Source organism: Odontesthes bonariensis, chromosome 11, assembly GCF_027942865.1.
Source record: "Odontesthes bonariensis isolate fOdoBon6 chromosome 11, fOdoBon6.hap1, whole genome shotgun sequence".
Classification (NCBI taxonomy): Eukaryota; Metazoa; Chordata; class Actinopteri; order Atheriniformes; family Atherinopsidae; genus Odontesthes; species Odontesthes bonariensis.
In genome coordinates this window covers 9,842,236-9,859,777 of record NC_134516.1, presented here as the reverse complement: position 1 = coordinate 9,859,777, position 17,542 = coordinate 9,842,236, and the positions used below count along the sequence as shown (strand labels likewise).

At 39.7% G+C, this 17,542-nt stretch overlaps 1 protein-coding gene across 1 annotated transcript; it reads left to right on the top strand.

The window, feature by feature from the left end:
• Positions 1-6,477: 6,477 nt before the first annotated feature.
• Positions 6,478-14,486, top strand: ddx4 (DEAD (Asp-Glu-Ala-Asp) box polypeptide 4). The gene is made up of 17 exons (XM_075477454.1): positions 6,478-6,524; positions 7,261-7,296; positions 7,390-7,416; positions 7,509-7,565; positions 7,691-7,726; positions 7,815-7,850; positions 7,943-7,984; positions 8,067-8,209; positions 10,629-10,781; positions 10,860-11,014; positions 11,128-11,257; positions 11,350-11,516; positions 11,603-11,748; positions 13,493-13,592; positions 13,672-13,942; positions 14,193-14,300; positions 14,386-14,486. The coding sequence occupies exons 2-17, from the start codon at positions 7,284-7,286 to the stop codon at positions 14,470-14,472; spliced, it is 1,671 nt and encodes a 556-aa protein (XP_075333569.1). The 5' UTR covers positions 6,478-6,524; positions 7,261-7,283; the 3' UTR covers positions 14,473-14,486.
• The last annotated feature ends 3,056 nt before the right edge of the window (positions 14,487-17,542 follow it).

Here is a 17,542-nt window from a genome sequence, read left to right as displayed (position 1 = left end):
GTAAACTTAGAGGCACATAGGAAAGGTGGCATTTTATTTAAAGGTAAGCATAATGTATTTGTCTGTGTTTGATGACCTTTCATGCTCTGACAAAAAAGCTGACACTTTTTTTTTTCATTAGACCAGTGCGGTGGTCCGAGCGGTGCATCACTGTGCATCAAGTGTGGAGAAAGGTTTTTGTGCAATAAAATACTTACAAAAATAAAATAAAAAGACATTTGAAAGTTTGTTTTGTGTCTACTGTTTTCTCCTGTAACAGAGGTTATTGGCTATCTGGGTCATGTAACAAGGTATTCAATAATTCACTTATTATACTTCACAATATTAATAGAATGTTATTAGAATATATAATATAATATTAGACTTGTAAACACACAGATATGCCTATATAAAAGAATTGAGTAAATCAATAAGTAAATGGGTCCAACAGTGCAGGGGGCCACATTTTCAATGATAAATAATGGTATAGAAGCAAAGAACAGGTTGGAGCGTAGAAGCATTATGCCATCATACATTAAAGGTGGGGTATGAGATGTTTTCTGGAGCATTTTTTATCATATTGTCTGAAAACCTCCTCACGACCCCATTGCACCCACTAAAATAGAATGTTTGGGAAAAAAAATAAAAAATTTTAGTCCATTGTAGAGGGTGTAGCAAGACCCCTCCCCCCTGCACGTTCACAGACTCGTGATTCGTTCATGTGTTTTGAAGGCGTGGTTTCGAGGGGTGGGCTGAAGGGAGAGGCAAGGTTGTGTATTTTCAAAAATTTAGCTTGCAGGAACCGTTTTTCCAAGATCTCATACCCCACCTTTAAGGTGTATTTACAGAGATTTATTGTTTCAAAATGAATTTGTAATGCAAACTAAACTAACAGCTGTTGTTTTTGCGAATTAAATTAAATTAAAAATACTGGAGTAAAGTAATGCATGTTTTGAGTCGGCCAATAATGTTTTAACATCTAGTCTCCATTTATTATTTTTAGAATAACCCTATAAGTGTCGTAATGTTTAAAAATGTAACGTTTAAAACGTTTAAAAATACGTGCTTCCGGTACACTCGCTTTTATTTTGAAAGGCTTCGAATCAACTTCCGGTTGCAGGTGCGTAACGAAGGGTCCTGCAGGTCTGCAGCCAGACTCTCTTGAACCCTGCTGCCCTTCAGGCTGGTCGGTTTGCAGCGTGGCACGTGACAGAAGCTAGCAAAGGGAGCAGAGTTGTGCCACGCGGACCACGAACGGGCTTTCTTCGAGAGAAGACCAAGATAAAGTATGGTTTTTGTAGCGTCATTTAGGTTGCTGTTACTATTGTCTATTAACAGACCACTTATGAAAGAAAATTATACATTTTCCAGCAAAATATATTTTACTTTACTATTAATGCCAACATAGCGAGTTTTAGCGGTGGTCACGACACACTTTTTTTTAAGTTAATGTTCGTACGTGGTCTTTACTTTTAGAAACTTGGTTGTATGATATCAGTACAAACTATTGTTTGAAAGGTGTATTTTTTTCAATTGATATCAAGTACTCTTTCAAGTCGTGGGAAGCGGACCAACCCAAAAAAAAAAAAGTTTTTTCATCAACGTTTAGCTAGAAGAAGCTCAGACTAATTTCTAGGCTAATTCTAACGCTGAAAATGTAGGTTGATATATATTTTTAATTGTTTATTAGTAAATGTGTACACTTAGAACCTCCTAATTATTACAGAAGGCTTTACGACTGGCTACAAGGCCGCACAGCAATGGCGGCGGTTCTCCTGCGCTCGCCTGGAATTGTGGCAGTGTGGGGTTCAGTTTTATGGGGGATGGGTTTAAGGACCATTAAATCGCTGAATATTGGACAGCCAAATACTTTATCTGATAAACTACTAATAATTTGTGTTTGTGGCACTGAGTTGATGTTCGCTCTAATAGCTTTGTTCTATAGGGTTAATCACATTAGCGTTTACCACATGTTGGTAGCATTTCTGTTAGGTTAAAGCTATAATGTGTAATATTTCACGGACAATGAATGTCTCCATGTTTCTCCGCCATTTTAAAACTACGGGATTTGTAGAAGGACATGTCATCAGCTTCGCATTTTCCGTTTCCAATGTGTAAACGGAAAATGCGAAGCTGATGACATGTCCTTCTACAAATCCCATAGTTTAAAAATGGCGGAGAAACATGGCGACATCCATTGGGGTGTAACACTCTTATGTACATTCGCATGCTGAATATAAAGAATATAAGAACACTGCACTTTTGTGATGGAGGTAATTAATAACGATTGAGGTAATACTTGTGAATGATAAGACTCAAATTTGTTAATAGACAACGTGAAATATTACACATTATGGCTTTAAAGAATGAAAAGACGGTGCTTTCAGCAAAGACCTACTGCAAGTTCTACTCAAGTTTACTTAAATTCTATTCAATATACATATGTAATTTATTCAGATAATTCATATATTATTTGGTCCTATAAGTTTTGCTGAGGGGCCCAAAGTTCTCCAGCCAATTGGGATGACAAATGGTTAATTAACTTTAATTAGGTTTGAAATAGTGATGTGCGATTCGTGAGTCAATCGTTCAAAACTCGAGATTCTTTTCACTGACTCGGGAGTTACGAGTCATTGTCTCCATTAACTCGTTCACCGCTGCTGCTGCTGCCAGCTAACTGCAAAGAGGAGACATGCCACACAACTGTTACTCTTAACTGCAATTGCGTAAATGTTTAAAGCTAATTGCTGTATTAGCTCCATGGCTGAAGCAACGGCTCTGCTCCGGCTCACTCGCTCCCTCCCTCCCGGCTTTATTTTGGAAGGAAGCGGGAGTTCATTATATAATTTAGTACCACTTTACACATAATTATTTATTCTAATGGTGCAGTGTTGAATGTTAGAATATTATTTTTGCACTATTTAGGTTATTTAAATGTTCTATTTGTGCACAGTTTCATACATTTTATTATCATTTTGCACTGTTTCACACTGATTGTTAATTTATTGGCTGTTTGGGTTATTTGAATTTATTTAGAGAGCAAGAAAAATGAATTTTTCCCCTTGGAGACGTCTTGATTTTTAGCCTTTTTCACAATGATTTGGGACGTGGTTTGGAACTTGTTTGTACTTTCCGTGGCGCACACTCTGGGTGATTGATTCAAGTGACTCGAAAACCCGATTCACTTTAGTGAGTGACTCATACAAACTTGAGTCAGTAAAAGGAGTATCCCATCACCAGTTTGAATACTCAGTAGTGCTATCTGCTGATTTGCTTTGGTCCCATGTCCAAATTAGTTTTACTAGTTGCTTTTTTGCTGATAGTTCAATGTCTCACTTTTACTTTTTTTTTTTTTTTTTAGATCAAAAATGGACGAGTGGGAGGAAGAGGTACGATACTCTCAAATTAACCATTTTAAGTTATTTATTTATTTACAGCATCGCCGTTCCTGCCATGGAGTAGACAGTTAACACCTGACTCGAATTTACCAATGTTTACAGGGAACTACAAGTACTATTGCATCAACCAGCCACACCCCAAATGAAGGTATGTTCTGAATTTCGTTTTTTGTCACTGTTTGAAGGGTAGATGCATATTTGTGGTGAAAATCTACACCGTCTGGCCAAAAAAACAAGTGTCACACATTGACATTTTGTCAGACCTCCTTGAGCTTTGACAACCGCATGCATTCATCATGGCATTGTTTCGATAAGCTTATGTAAAGTCACAACACTAATTTCTGTAGACATTTGCATCATTTTTTCTTTCTCTTTTTTAACCAAAATGTTGTATTGATGAACTCTATTCATGTGGGAAAACCTGGTTATTCTGTATAATCAGGTGGTCCCCTGACCTAATGTTTTTGGGCACATAACATTGCTGAGCCTTGACCAAACTAACTGAAGCAACTACAGGTGGGAATCTCTTGGCACCTTTCAATTTGATTATGACTCAGTGCTGTTACATGAATGCAAAATAATTCCTCGTGCATCTTTTGTTCTATGTGGAACTTCTTGATTTTTACTCAAGATGTGGCAACTTCGTACATTTAATATCATTTGATAAGAGGACAGTTAATATATGTGGCCACTTAACTGGAAGATTATATTGCCACCATAGTTCCATCACTGAACCAAGGGAAAAACAAATGTGACCTTTATGGCATATTTGTTTTAAATGAATAAGTGTTGTCATATTCAAAATCGCATTAAAAAAATTATAGAATTTCTAAACAACGTCGTCCTCTTTTGAGCAATATAATCACTCATTAATTTCTCTTGTTTGGAGAACATGATAAACTATTTCGCCAGTTATCTACAATGAAGTGTACAAGTGATATAAGATTCTGTGGCAGTGTATCACACATGATATGTTAGAGCTATCCTACCTTCTTTCTGAAATGATTCCATGACTTCAGTTTTGGTCTTGTAGAATGTTTGGATTGCTTTATCGATTAAAATATCTTTAAGAGTGGAGGTTGTATCTTAGCTCTAACTGAATATGAATGCAACTCCTTGGCATTTCAATGCCTTTGTAATTTGATTTTTCCATCACTCTAAGAAGAATCACCATGCTCGTCCCAAAGGTTGTACAGTAAACACTGGGCATGATGGGAGCAGCCTTTCATTTGCCCCTCAACGGGGGGAATTTGGACCCATCATTCCACAAGACTCTTTTTCATTGCTCCACAGTCCTGTTTTTCTGCTCAATTTCAGCCTTTTTCTTTTATTAGCCACTCTGATAAGTGGTTTTGTTAAGGCTACACAGCTGTTTTAATGCCTTGAGTTCTGGTTGCACTGCGTGTATGGAAATGCTCTTCTTTTGACTATTAAACATTGCTGTAAGTTTTACTTTTGATTTTCTTTGACGACATTGCTGATGCTTGAAATCGATGCTTTATTTTCAGGCACATTGAAAGGGGATCATGGTGAATTTGTGTGAAAAGTAGGATCAGTGAGTGTCCTCGCTTTAAAGGCCACTGAATGAGTTTATGTTTTCATCCAGGTCGTGGTGGAAGAGGTGGAGGCAGAAGAGGAGGATTTAACTCATTCCAGTCAGGTGCCCATTCATCGCATGTTATGTAATCGTTTGCTTTATAGTAGTAAGCCAAGCTACTGGTCATTAATTCTAAGAGAAAGTTCAGTGAAGTAATCATTCCGTTTAACTGAACTGAGTATTTATCAAATTGGCCGTTTGTCCTTCATTCCGAACCATGGTCTTTGAATTTGGAGAGCTTTTTCTAATGGCATGCATGCACATTTTTCATTATGAAAGCTCTGGTTTAATACGGGAAGATTTGTATCCAATGAAGAATGGATCCATTTAAAAAAGAAAATGGAACAGAAAGCTTGAAGGGTGTTATCACAACTCACCAAGCTTAAAGGAGAAGTTAGTTTATTTATTTTTTTAATCCTGGATCTTATTTCTGGCGTAAAATACGTCCATCTACTCACCGATAACAGTTTGGTGAAAGTCGGCGTCCTTCGGAAGATATTTAGATCACTCGAGATCCACGTATATCCAGATAACGGGAGAGAACAGGGCATAGACAATATAGCCGTTAAATAAGGCATTATTTGTCTTTATTTCACCAATACTTTTGACGAACGAACGAATGAATGCGTACTATTGCACTGTTAGCTCATAGCTGCCATGTTGTTATCCGGGGCTTAAGGGAGTTTTCTACACACGTCTACTGGGATGACTATCGACACGCGCTGCTGCAGCACAGCTTATTTACTTTTTCAACATGCTGGGAAATTCTGAGGGGGGGCAAAAAAAATGTCTGGAGTTTTGCACACTTACCAGACGAATGAATAAACTTCCACATTGGAAACGGAAAATGCGAAGCTGATGACATGTCCTTCTACAAATCCCGTAGTTTTAAAATGGCGGAGCGACATGGAGACATTCATTGTCAGTGAAATATTACACATTATAGCTTTAAGACGGCAGGTAGCAGCCCGTTTTGAGTCTGGTTCTGCTGGAGCTTTCTTCTCTACTGTCACTTGCAGCTCTGTGCCTGCCAGGCGGACGGGGCATTTATGAGAGATTTCAGTAGTTGGTTTCCTTTGCTTTATGAATTGACATAGTACAATTAAACCTGGCTTCCTCCCACCATCTGAGAACATGCATGACAGGTTAGTTGGTGATTCTAAGATGACCCTAGTGAGAGTGAAATGAGTGCATGGCTGTTTGTCTCAATTGTCGTCTTTTAAAGCATTTTTATTGTTCACCATGTTGATTGAACACTCGGGGAAATGGAATGTAGTGTGTATTCAAAGTCGGATCAGAGTAAAAGTTGACCTTTGTGGTTTAAAGTGAGGAAGGAAGTTGAACTGCACAGCATAAGGGAACTTATTAGTGCTTTTGACTTTGTTTAGGAATGACGATGCAAATGTTGAGCACTGCATTCAGCAGCAGTTTACTTATTTAGAGTAAAGTCCTTGCTTCCTCTGAGCCTTTAACTTTCTTCTTTACAGATGGGGACAACTGGAATAATGGAGGTGATGAAAAAGGCAGTTTCAGTGGAAGAGGCAGCAGAGGTAGGATAAGAACTGTGTTCAAGTCACCCACACATACACAAAATGTAATGTTTTACTTAAGATGTCAAAGATATCAGCATTTCCTGTAAAATGGTACTAGTGACTTTCGAAATGCGTGCAGCTTAGTGTTTCAGCCGCTCCATCTCACGCACACTATTAACGGCAATGGCAGTTTAATTTATATGGCACATTTCCATACATGTAAATCCAATCTGACAGTCCAGGTTCACATAGACTCAATCACACAGTTTTTAATATTAGGCTTGTGGGAACAGGAATGCTTTGAAAATAAACAGTTGAAATGATTTGAAGGTAGTTTGTTCTAGATATCTTGACCACATTACTGAAAGCAGCCTTGGTAGATTTGGGTTTAATTCTGGGAACAACTTAGAACTGCATTTGATGACCCTGAGAGTTATAATGCACACACTGAATCATTTTTCAATTTTGAGCTCCAAAACCCAACCAGAGTCCTGTTAAAGTGTGATGTTCATTGCTGTAAGTGACAGGGATGTGTCTTACATATTCATAGAAACTACAAAGAAATGTCATTCTCTCTGAAAATATGACGATAAAAAGAGATTTTATTATTTTGCCATTTCACCCAGTCCTACATGTGACTATCTGAGTAATCTGAAGAATAGTGCAAATACTGATTCTGATCAATTAGTCTGATAAATGCCTACTATGATCAAATACTGAGCTCTGTTTCAAACACTTTTGTTTATTTTATCAGGACGCAGCAGAGGATTTGGCAGAATGGATCGGAATGGTAATATTTACAAAGTTGTGGTTCCAATTTAAAAACAATATATTCTGAGTGCGACTTACCTTAAGACATTTATTCTCTTTCCTTGGACTGCAGAAGATGACAACGGAGTGTGTGAAAATGGTAGGCATCCCTATGACAGACACACGAGTTACAGACGCATATCTCTCATGTCCCGTACGAGAAGCTTAATTTCAATATATGGTGCTTTACAGGATTTAGAGGAAGAGGCCGAGGGGGAAGAGGTGGCAGAGGAGGAAGTTTTAGACAAGGTATCGGTAAATTGGGTGCTGTTTGGAAAGACTTTGCGAAAAGTTTTAATTGCAGTGGAAGGTATAAATGTAGGTTACATTTGCATTGAAGTGTAAAAAACGGATGATTATTTGTTATGTTGAAGGTGATGACCAGGATGGAGGAGGTGGCTTTGGAGGAGGTAAATGAGCAGCAGAACAGTTCAAGCCTGTGAAGAGTCATTATCTATCATCTGTACTGCTGATTAATTCTGTCGTGTGCTGTTGCAGGCTATCGTGGCAAAGATGAAGAGGTCTTTGCTCAAGGTTAGAAAAGCCATCTTTGATGATTAACTGTGTGATTTTTAATATGAAGTTGAAGTGATTCACATTAATGGGGATGTCTGTATGTAATGCAGGGGGAGATCGAGATCCAGACAAGGACACAAGTGAAGGTGAAAGTAAGTGAAACTCTCAGATACAATCACAGTCCTGCAGTGTGATCGACTCTGTTACACATACAGTTTCTGCTCTGAACTACAGGACCGAGAATCACGTATGTTCCCCCGACCCTTCCTGACGACGAAGGCTCCATTTTTTCCCACTATGAATCGGGAATCAACTTTGACAAGTATGATGATATCTTGGTGGATGTCAGTGGCACCAACCCACCTCAGGCTATTGTGGTAAGAAGCACTTCAAAAATTCTCATATATATTTATATATAAAATAAAACAGTTGTTGGTTAAATGGGTTCATGTTTTCTTGTTGGTCTTTTCTGACATGAAGGCAAAACAGAGAGCAGAGAGATGTTTTTACGTAACTTGCACACTTGATGAATTATTTATAATGAATTAAGCAGAGTTGGATAGAAATAATTACTTACTTTTCTGCATATACTGCAGCAATGAATTGTTGAAGTGCAACTTGCAGGTTAACAGTGGCGAGTTACTGTTAGTTGAGGATTGCCAATGTATGTACAGTTTGTTAACATGTCAACTAAGCAAGACGGAAACAAAACTAATTCCAAAGGATCAGCTGGTGGGTTCTTAGTCATATTACATACTGTTAAGCAAAACAAAGCTACAGTGTACAATGCCATGTCAGAGGAATTAAAGTGACAGAGGCTATAAATTATAAAATTGTTGATGTACACCACTCCTCTACCTGCCATAAAATGATGCAGCAAAATAAACTTGGATCTTCTGAAAAATGTAATCTATATTCTTTCTGAGCAATACAATGTCCAAGTTACATTTTCCATTTAGATCTCTGACTTACCAGAATGGAAAGTAAATGGTTATAACATTTGATTGCTGTCAATTTAGTTGAAATGCTTCAAATGAGGTTTGTAGACTTGTTTGAGGCGGTTTTATAAATACCAGGCATGCAAACTTGCCACCTTTCGGCGAAATTCGCCGTTTTGAAATCAAAATGGGTCATTGTTCTGAATCGCATAGATCCGAGGAGAAAAAAAAATTGGGGGGGGGGGGGGTTGAGCATGTCAACTAGCGAGTGAAACTGTGAACCTCAAAACTACACTAGACCTATCGGACCCCACACGGTGGAAATTGCGACAAGGACAGGTAGGGATTAATGTTTACAGTTGTTAACTTCTGAAGCTAAAATGCTACAATTTGACTGATGTCCTGAAATAGTCTTCATAACGAATTGTGTCGTTAGATCAATTAATGTGCTTTTAATAGTGTCTTTAATACAAGTGTCAGCTAAATGTCTTGATAACAGACTTGAAATAGTCTACAATTCCTCGATATTTCACCGCCTCACAGAACGCTGTTTGTGTTAGTGCTACTCGAGGTAACTGTAGAGTGGCTAACTAGCGCCTTCCACACAAGTTCAGGGCTTTGCTAATACTTTTAGCCAATGTCAATGGAGACCTTAATTGTCGCCGGACTTGGCTTTTTAACGAGGTATGCCCCTTCATAATACCCTCCGATAATCACGGAAAGGGAACATTTTGCCCATTTGAGGAGGTCGTTTCATTCGTCGTGAGTTTATCAATGCAGAGTCCGGAGAGCTCTGCCACAGGTCGTATTTGAGAGTGCGACCCCCATCCCCTCGCTGTTTGCCCACACCCCCGTTGATGATGACAGCCTACAGGTGCACTCGTGTTCATCCAGTATGATGCACCATCAATCGAAGTTAAAAGGGGCACAATGTAGAATTACGTAGTGCTCGTGGCATGCATGTCTCAAAACTTACACTGTCATGAAAAAATGCCGTTTAACTAAGCTTGCCGCGAGAATGTTTTTCATGTTAGAGTGCCAGCTGTCGATACAAATTTGTCTCTGGCGGTACGTCAAGTGAATTGCTGATATAAGTTTTTCCCGTGGAGCTCGTTTGGCTCGGCATGGCAAACGTTCACTTTCGTGGTTTAATGACAGCGGACCGCGAAAGTGGTCGGGAGAGTTATCGTTCACTTACTAATGACATACCGGTAGGCTATTACTAAGCATAGGCTGTCTTGGGGCAGTAATTAATTAAACTTTTAATCCTACATACTTGTAGTATTCCTTTAAGGACCATGGGACTAACTTTTTCGTTAAATTTAATGTAATTAAATGTATGATACTACAGTTAAATGCTTTTGAAGACCTGTGATGTTATATGTCAAACACATAGGCTAATAGTACAGTAAATGCAATTGATAGGCCTACTGTACCTATAAATTCATCTTTTATGCTGCACAGCTGTTCTCTACTTAATGCAAATGGGACATACTGTATATTTTATAATATATATTTTGTATAATTTACAACTTAATGCGTCTCATGTTTTGATTTCAGGATGAGAGATTTAGGAGTGGAGGATGCTCTTTGTATTAGTTAGTTATTTTGTAGTGTATTTATTAATTCAATAGTTGCACTTATAACACAAACTACGAAATCCACTTTTCCGCGCGTGCCGTGTGTCCGTGTACCCTTGTCACCTTTTTCACCCCTGACCAGTTTGCATGCCTGAATACGTAAACTTCATGCTTAAATTGTCTTGCAGTAACAAATTCAGCCTCTCTTCCTTTCTTCAGACCTTTTTCAGTTGTGTATAGTAGTTCTACTTCAACATTCTGACATTTGTTTTCCTCAGAGTTTCGATGAGGCAGCATTGTGTGAGAGCCTGAGAAAAAATGTCAGCAAATCTGGATACTTGAAGCCAACCCCTGTGCAGAAGCATGGTATTCCAATCATTTCTGCTGGCAGAGATCTCATGGCCTGTGCCCAAACTGGATCTGGTAAAACGGTGAGATGAGGAGTTATCAAAACCTAACCAGTAAAATTGCTTTTAGACAAAGTGTAAATATGTCCTCTCTCCTTGCAGGCAGCATTCCTGCTCCCAATTCTGCAGCAGCTGATGGCAGATGGCGTGGCAGCCAGCCAGTTCAGTGAACTACAGGAGCCTGAAGCTATTATTGTGGCTCCAACCAGGGAGCTCATCAACCAGATATTCCTGGAAGCCAGGAAGTTTTCTTATGGGTCCGTTGAGTCTGTCGCATTGATGAGGAACAGTTGAACTGTATTGCACACCAGAGAAAATACACCTGCCAATTAAAGATCCCACGTATGAAGTTTTTATTTTTCTGTTATAGGACATGTGTGCGCCCAGTTGTGGTCTATGGTGGGGTCAGCACCGGACACCAAATACGGGAAATCTCAAGGGGATGCAATGTGGTGTGTGGTACTCCAGGACGTCTTCTTGACATGATTGGAAGAGGAAAGGTAATGTTATTAAAGCCTTTTTTGTCATTTGAATTTTTCATCAAACGCGTACCTATAATGGCTGAAAGATAAAGTAAACAAATGTGTTCTAGGTGGGTTTGACTAAATTGCGATACTTGGTGCTGGATGAAGCAGATCGCATGTTGGATATGGGTTTTGAGCCCGACATGCGCCGTCTGGTTGGCTTCCCTGAAATGCCATCCAAAGAGAATCGTCAGACTCTGATGTTCAGTGCCACCTACCCTGATGACATCCAGAGGTCTGCTTCACAGCCAGCTTTTATTGTTGATATCAGTAACCACATTTGAGCTGGATTGTTGGTTATTTTGAATCTTATTTTTCTAGGATGGCAGCTGACTTTCTAAAGACCGACTATTTGTTCTTGGCTGTGGGGATTGTGGGTGGAGCCTGCAGTGACGTGGAGCAGACATTTGTCCAAGTCACCAAGTTCTCCAAGAGGGAGCAGCTTCTCGATCTCCTCAAGATCACTGGTATTTTAAGTTAACCTTTTAAAGCACAAATAAGTGTATAATGATAAGTAATTACATCACTGTTTAGTATTTTGTCATGGTAGTGGGTGACTTTAATATTCATGTAGATGTTGAAAATGACAGCCTGAATATGAACTTTAATTCTATATTAGACTCTATTGGATTTTCTCAGAGTGTTCACAGACCGACTCACTGCCTTAATCACACCCTTGATCTTGTGCTGACTTGTGGCATTGAGAGTGAACAGTTAACAGTGTTCCCTCATAACCCTGTCTTATCTGACCATTTTCTGATAACCTTTGAGTTTACATTACCTGACTATACAGTTTCTGAGAAGAAATTTACGTATAGAAGGTGTCTATCAGAGGATGCTGTAACCAGATTTAAAGACTTAATTCCATCCTTTTCTTCACTGCCATGTGCAGATATGACAGAGGACGACCACCTAAATTTTACTCCAGCAGCACTTGACTCTCTTGTTGACAGCACTATTGTTTCAATGCGTACAGCACTGGACAATGTTGCCCCTCTGAAAAGGAAGGTAATCAGTCAGAAGAGGCTGGCTCCTTGGTATAATTCACAGCTGCGTGCTTTAAAGCAGACTGCAAGAAAGCTGGAGAGACAGTGGCGTTCCTCTAATTTAGAAGAGTCTCAATTAGTCTGGAAAGATAGTTTAATAACGTATAAGAAAGCCCTTCGTAAAGCTAGAACTGCTTATTATTCATCATTGATAGAAGAGAATAAGAAATATCCCAGGTTTCTTTTCAGCACTGTAGCCAGTCTGAGAAGACCTGATAAAGTCTTTTGGTCTAGGAGTAGAATGAGTCTATTTCATAGAGCTGACTGTTCCTTGGGAGGAATTAGTAGCAGAAGCATATGAAAGGAAAAAGCTTAGATATTTGGAGTTGGGGGCAGAAGCAGAGCAGCGAGGATGGAAGGTTAGAATAATCTGTCCAGTGGAAGTAGGATGTAGAGGATGTGAATGAATTTAATTATTTTGAAAATAATTATAACAATGAATTGAATTCCAATTGGCTTGAATTGGACTTTATTATTTAAGTGCCTTGATGACATTTGTTGTATTTGGCGCTACATAAATAAAACTGAATTTAATTGAATAAGAACAAGTCTTCTCATGGAGAAAAAACTTCTTTATAAAAACCGCTCATCTTAAAGGCGGGGTAGGGGTTCTTTTTCTGGAACATTTTTTTACATATTGCTTGAAATACTCTTCACACCCCCATTGCAACCAATGAATTAAAAGTTTTGACACAAAAATGAAAAGTTTTAGTGGCCTCTAGAACGTACAATCTAGGAAAAACAGTATCCAATCATTGTGAACGGACCGTTCACAATGATTGAGTACTGATGCCGTCTATCAAACTGCAATCTGCTCCGTGAACGAATTACACGTCCAGAAGTTTGGCAGGAAGCTAAACTAGAGCCAGCTTGGCTAGCACCTAGCATTATTAAACGTATAGTTAGCATAAACTAAATACGGCAACGATCGATGCTTGCTGTCAGAACAGCGCTCGTGCACCTTCGTGCGCGTTCATGTACTCTTGAGGCGTGCCTTCGGGGAGAAAGTGAAGAAAAGGGTTGGGACTTTTTACCGGTGTATTTTCAAAATGCAGCTTCGTTGGACTCAAAATCCAGGATCTCCTACCCTACTTTTAAGTTAATACATTACTTTGTCCGTTTTAAACACAGAGTACATCCTGAATTTTGGTTTGAATGTTTGCAGGAATGGAGCGCACCATGGTGTTTGTGGAAACCAAGAGACAAGCTGATTTTATTGCTACTTTTTTGTGCCAGGAGAAGATTCCAACCACCAGCATTCATGGGTATTTCAAAGACTCTATATCGACTCTTATTTTTGTGTGGTTCGTTTCATACTAATGAGTGACATGTTGTGTCTGACAGTGACCGTGAGCAGCGGGAGCGCGAGCAAGCCCTGGCAGACTTCCGCTCTGGCAAATGTCCTGTCCTCGTGGCAACCTCTGTGGCTGCCCGCGGTCTGGATATTCCAGATGTTCAGCATGTGGTGAACTTCGATCTCCCCAACAACATTGACGATTATGTCCACCGTATTGGGAGAACTGGCCGATGTGGCAACATTGGCAGGGCAGTGTCTTTCTATGATCCCGACGCCGATAATCAGTTGGCTCGCTCCCTGGTCACAGTCTTATCCAAGGTAAGATGGCTCTAAATTTAGTTTGTGGTAGTCTGACGTTGAATGCGCCTTTTCTGACCATCCAAAAAAAAGGATGGGATTGGTTCTTTACGTTGACATCAGTTTTGAATAACAGCTGCAAGGACTAGAAAATCAAGTCTCCATCAGCAAAACAAGGGAGTTAAGGATGGGCCTTGAAAATGATTGATTGGACTGCTTCCAACTGCAGATGTGAGTCTTTATCATTTCATATGTTTGTTGGAATTACCAGGCCCAGCAGGAGGTGCCCTCGTGGTTGGAGGAATCGGCATTCAGTGGTCATGGCTCTGTAGGCTTCAATGCCCCCAGGAAGACTTTCGCCTCTACAGACTCCAGAAAGGTACTTGGGTGTTTTTAGTTTTGTCAGTTTGTCTTTTGTTGTTATTTTTAAATGACGGTGTTTGTTTACTGTCTTCTTGCCTCAGGGTCCACATGCAGGCTCATTCCAAGACAACGGCGTGAACAGCCAGACTCCTCCTGCTGCAGCTGATGAGGAGGAAGAATGGGAATAGTTAGAATATTTGACTTGGGCTTTGACTAAGGTTTTTTTTTTTTTTTAAAGATGTTCAACTTGTTGTAGTTCCACAGCATTTTTGTTTGAAGTAAAGAAATATTTTGTCTAATGCTGGTTAAAGTTAAACTGTGAAGTATGATGTTAAATGAAGAAACCAGGTTGTGCGTATATGCCTTAGTATTTTTTCTTTCTTTTTTTGGTATTGCATTAAATGTGTTTGAGTAAAACAGTGTTTGACTCTAAGTAAAAACTTGATTGTCATATTGCACATATTTTATCCTGTGAGGATTAAAATGACCAGAAATAAATAATTTTTTTCAAATCAATGCCTACATTTATTATTAAATTGTTGAAATGGGAGTTGTTTTAAGGGAGTTCTTCCTCAGTGATCCAAAGTCGGCATATCATTACTACCCTGGTGTTAATGTTGAGTGATGCATTCATTAGTTAAGCACTTACTGCCTTATATTTATAGTGCACATAAATACAGTGTATTTAGTTCATCACAAAGATGAAATACACAGCTGTGAGTAATGAGACGTCTTCAGTTTGTTTCAGGACTGGACAATTTTGGGCAAACTTGACTTTTGGAGACGAATGCTCTGGTCCATGAATGGAAGTTTGAAAAGCCACGGTTGCCCAACAATCTAGCTGTTCAATGTATTCGTTGAAACAAGAACTGTCATGAGGCTATTGCACTGGGCAGGAATGGGTGACCCTGTATTCCCTAAGGACCAATGTAATAAAGTTGGGTAGGAAAAGTTAAAATGAGGAGTTTTTTTGCCCAATATAGTGACAGTTTAGAAAATGAGTATTTTTTTCCATTCCATTTTTAAGTGAATTGTACATTTTATTACTAGTAATGACAGTTGTTGTGTTTATAAGAGAATAAATATGATCATGAAGAATGCTAATCAGAAAGGTAAATTAAAGCTGTAACCAGTGAGAAAAGCACCCGCTGCTTTGGCCTGTTTAAATATAAAAGCCAGCATGCCGCAGTATCGAGCCCGGGCTCGTAAGGCGCTTCCTCCAAACTTGAGTCTATATAGGCCAACCTGCTAAGACCTGTAGTGTTGTGAATCATGCAAAATATGAGTTGTGTAGGACAGAGGACGTTTGAGTAACATCCACTCTGTTTCATGATAAAGGTCTGTCATTTAACGGGAAGAATCTGAAATCCTATGTTAACGGAGACATTGGAAACATTAAGGAACCACAGACCAGTGTTTGAACTGTAGTTTTGGACTTGCTTTTCAGTTGATGTACCATATGAACTCCTGTTTCTTTTCATCACAACTGCTTTGTGTTGTCAAACATGGGCAACAAGTAACCGCATTAAAAATAGATGTAAGATTAGAGAGATGAACGGGAAAAATGGCAAGATACAAGGAAATGTGATGGGTTTTTTTCAGGCCCAGACCTTGAAGAGAGTTTCACACCAACAGCTTTTTTTTTTTTTCAGATTAACTTTATCATTCTTATGTGTACTTAAAAACTAAATGCTATTTCGCAAGTTAAAAACACTTTGAAAAAGTCAGTGCAAACTTAGCAATTATCAATTAAAATTTAACAAGACAATACAGCATTTAAAAACGAAAGTGCGTAGTGGGGACAGGCAGCCAGTGATCACTTTGCTTTTAGCAGTTTTTTGGGGGGGCTTTTATGCCGTTAATGGAAAGGACAGTTAAGAGAGACAGGAAGCAGGGGGAAGAGAGAGGGGGAATGACATGCAGCAAAGGGCCATCCAGTGCGGGACTTGAACCGGGGCCAGCTGCAGCGTGGACTGTAGCCTCTGTACATGGGGCGGCTGCTCAACCCACCACGCCACCGACCGCCCCACTTTTAGCAGTGTTAACAGCAGATGGGAAGAAACTGTTTTGAAGACCTGGTTCGGATGCTCCTGAATGTCCTTCCTGACAGCAGGAGGGAAAAGAGACTGAGAGGGATGAGAGGGGTCCTGAATGATGCGCTTCCCTCTGCGTGTGCATCTTTTGTTCTAAATAGTGACTCCAACGATCCTCTCCGCTGTTTTTGTCCCTCGGCTCAGTCTCTGTCTCTCTTCTGCTCTGCTGTTCGCGTACCAGGAAGTGATAAAGTAGGTTAGGGCGCTCTCGATGGTCCGTTGGTAAAAACGCAGTCTGGGCCGACATGGAGAGGCCTGTTCTCTTCAGCCACCGGTGGAGATGAAGCCGCTGCTGTGCTCTCCTGACCACAGAGGTCAAGTCTTCCCTGAGATGAATCCCCAGGAATTTGGTGCTCTGGACTCTCCCAGCCACGGAGCCGCTGAAGATCAGTGGAGGGCGGTAGGCTGGCTGAGCCTTCCTAAAGTCAATTTCTATGAGGCAAACAGGTTAAAGGGATAGTTCGCCTCTTTTGACATGAAGCTGTATGACATCCCATATTAGCAATATCATTTATGAACATTTTCTTACCCCCCGCTGCGTCCTGCGAGCCGAGTTCCAGCCGAGTTTTGGCGTTGACGAAGGTAGTCCGGCTAGTTGGCTGGGGCTTAAAAAATAAAGCGTCTTGCTTCTCAAAACAACGTGCGTTCAAAAGAGTAATACATTTGCATCACAAAATCGTTCTCCAGGAAAAAGTCAGACCTCACAATCGCTTGGCGCTATTTTTGCCTCCCTTCATATCAATGCGTTCAGCCACCTAGCGATAGCCGCACCTGTTACTGTGTTTCCTGCTCGGTCTGCACTTCGGTCTGCACAGTTTACACAGCCTGTAGTGATACGAAGGTAGAGAGAAATAGCGCCAAGCGATATTTTTCTTTTGCACATTTTTGCACATTCTCTCGCTCACACCTCACTCCCGCACGTGCACAAATCTGCGGTTTTGCACACACGGTGTACATATCTCGGACTTTAACTTGTGCACATACATATATTTACTTTACTTTATTTTGTACTCTATTTTATTCTATATGTATATATTTTTAATCTTATTTTGTATTTCAATCTTGCTTATATATTTAATATATTTTATTTGATATTCTACTATTCTAATTTAGGAATATTTAATTTTACTTTAACTTTCTATTAATGTTACTTTGCTACCTAGTT

Excerpts from the sequence above, each read along its gene's own strand:
- ddx4 (XM_075477454.1), top strand. Across the intron at positions 7,417-7,508 it reads CAACGGAGTGTGTGAAAATG|GATTTAGAGGAAGAGGCCGA; the intron begins GTAGGCATCCCT and ends GGTGCTTTACAG. Across the intron at positions 11,749-13,492 it reads CGATCTCCTCAAGATCACTG|GAATGGAGCGCACCATGGTG; the intron begins GTATTTTAAGTT and ends GAATGTTTGCAG.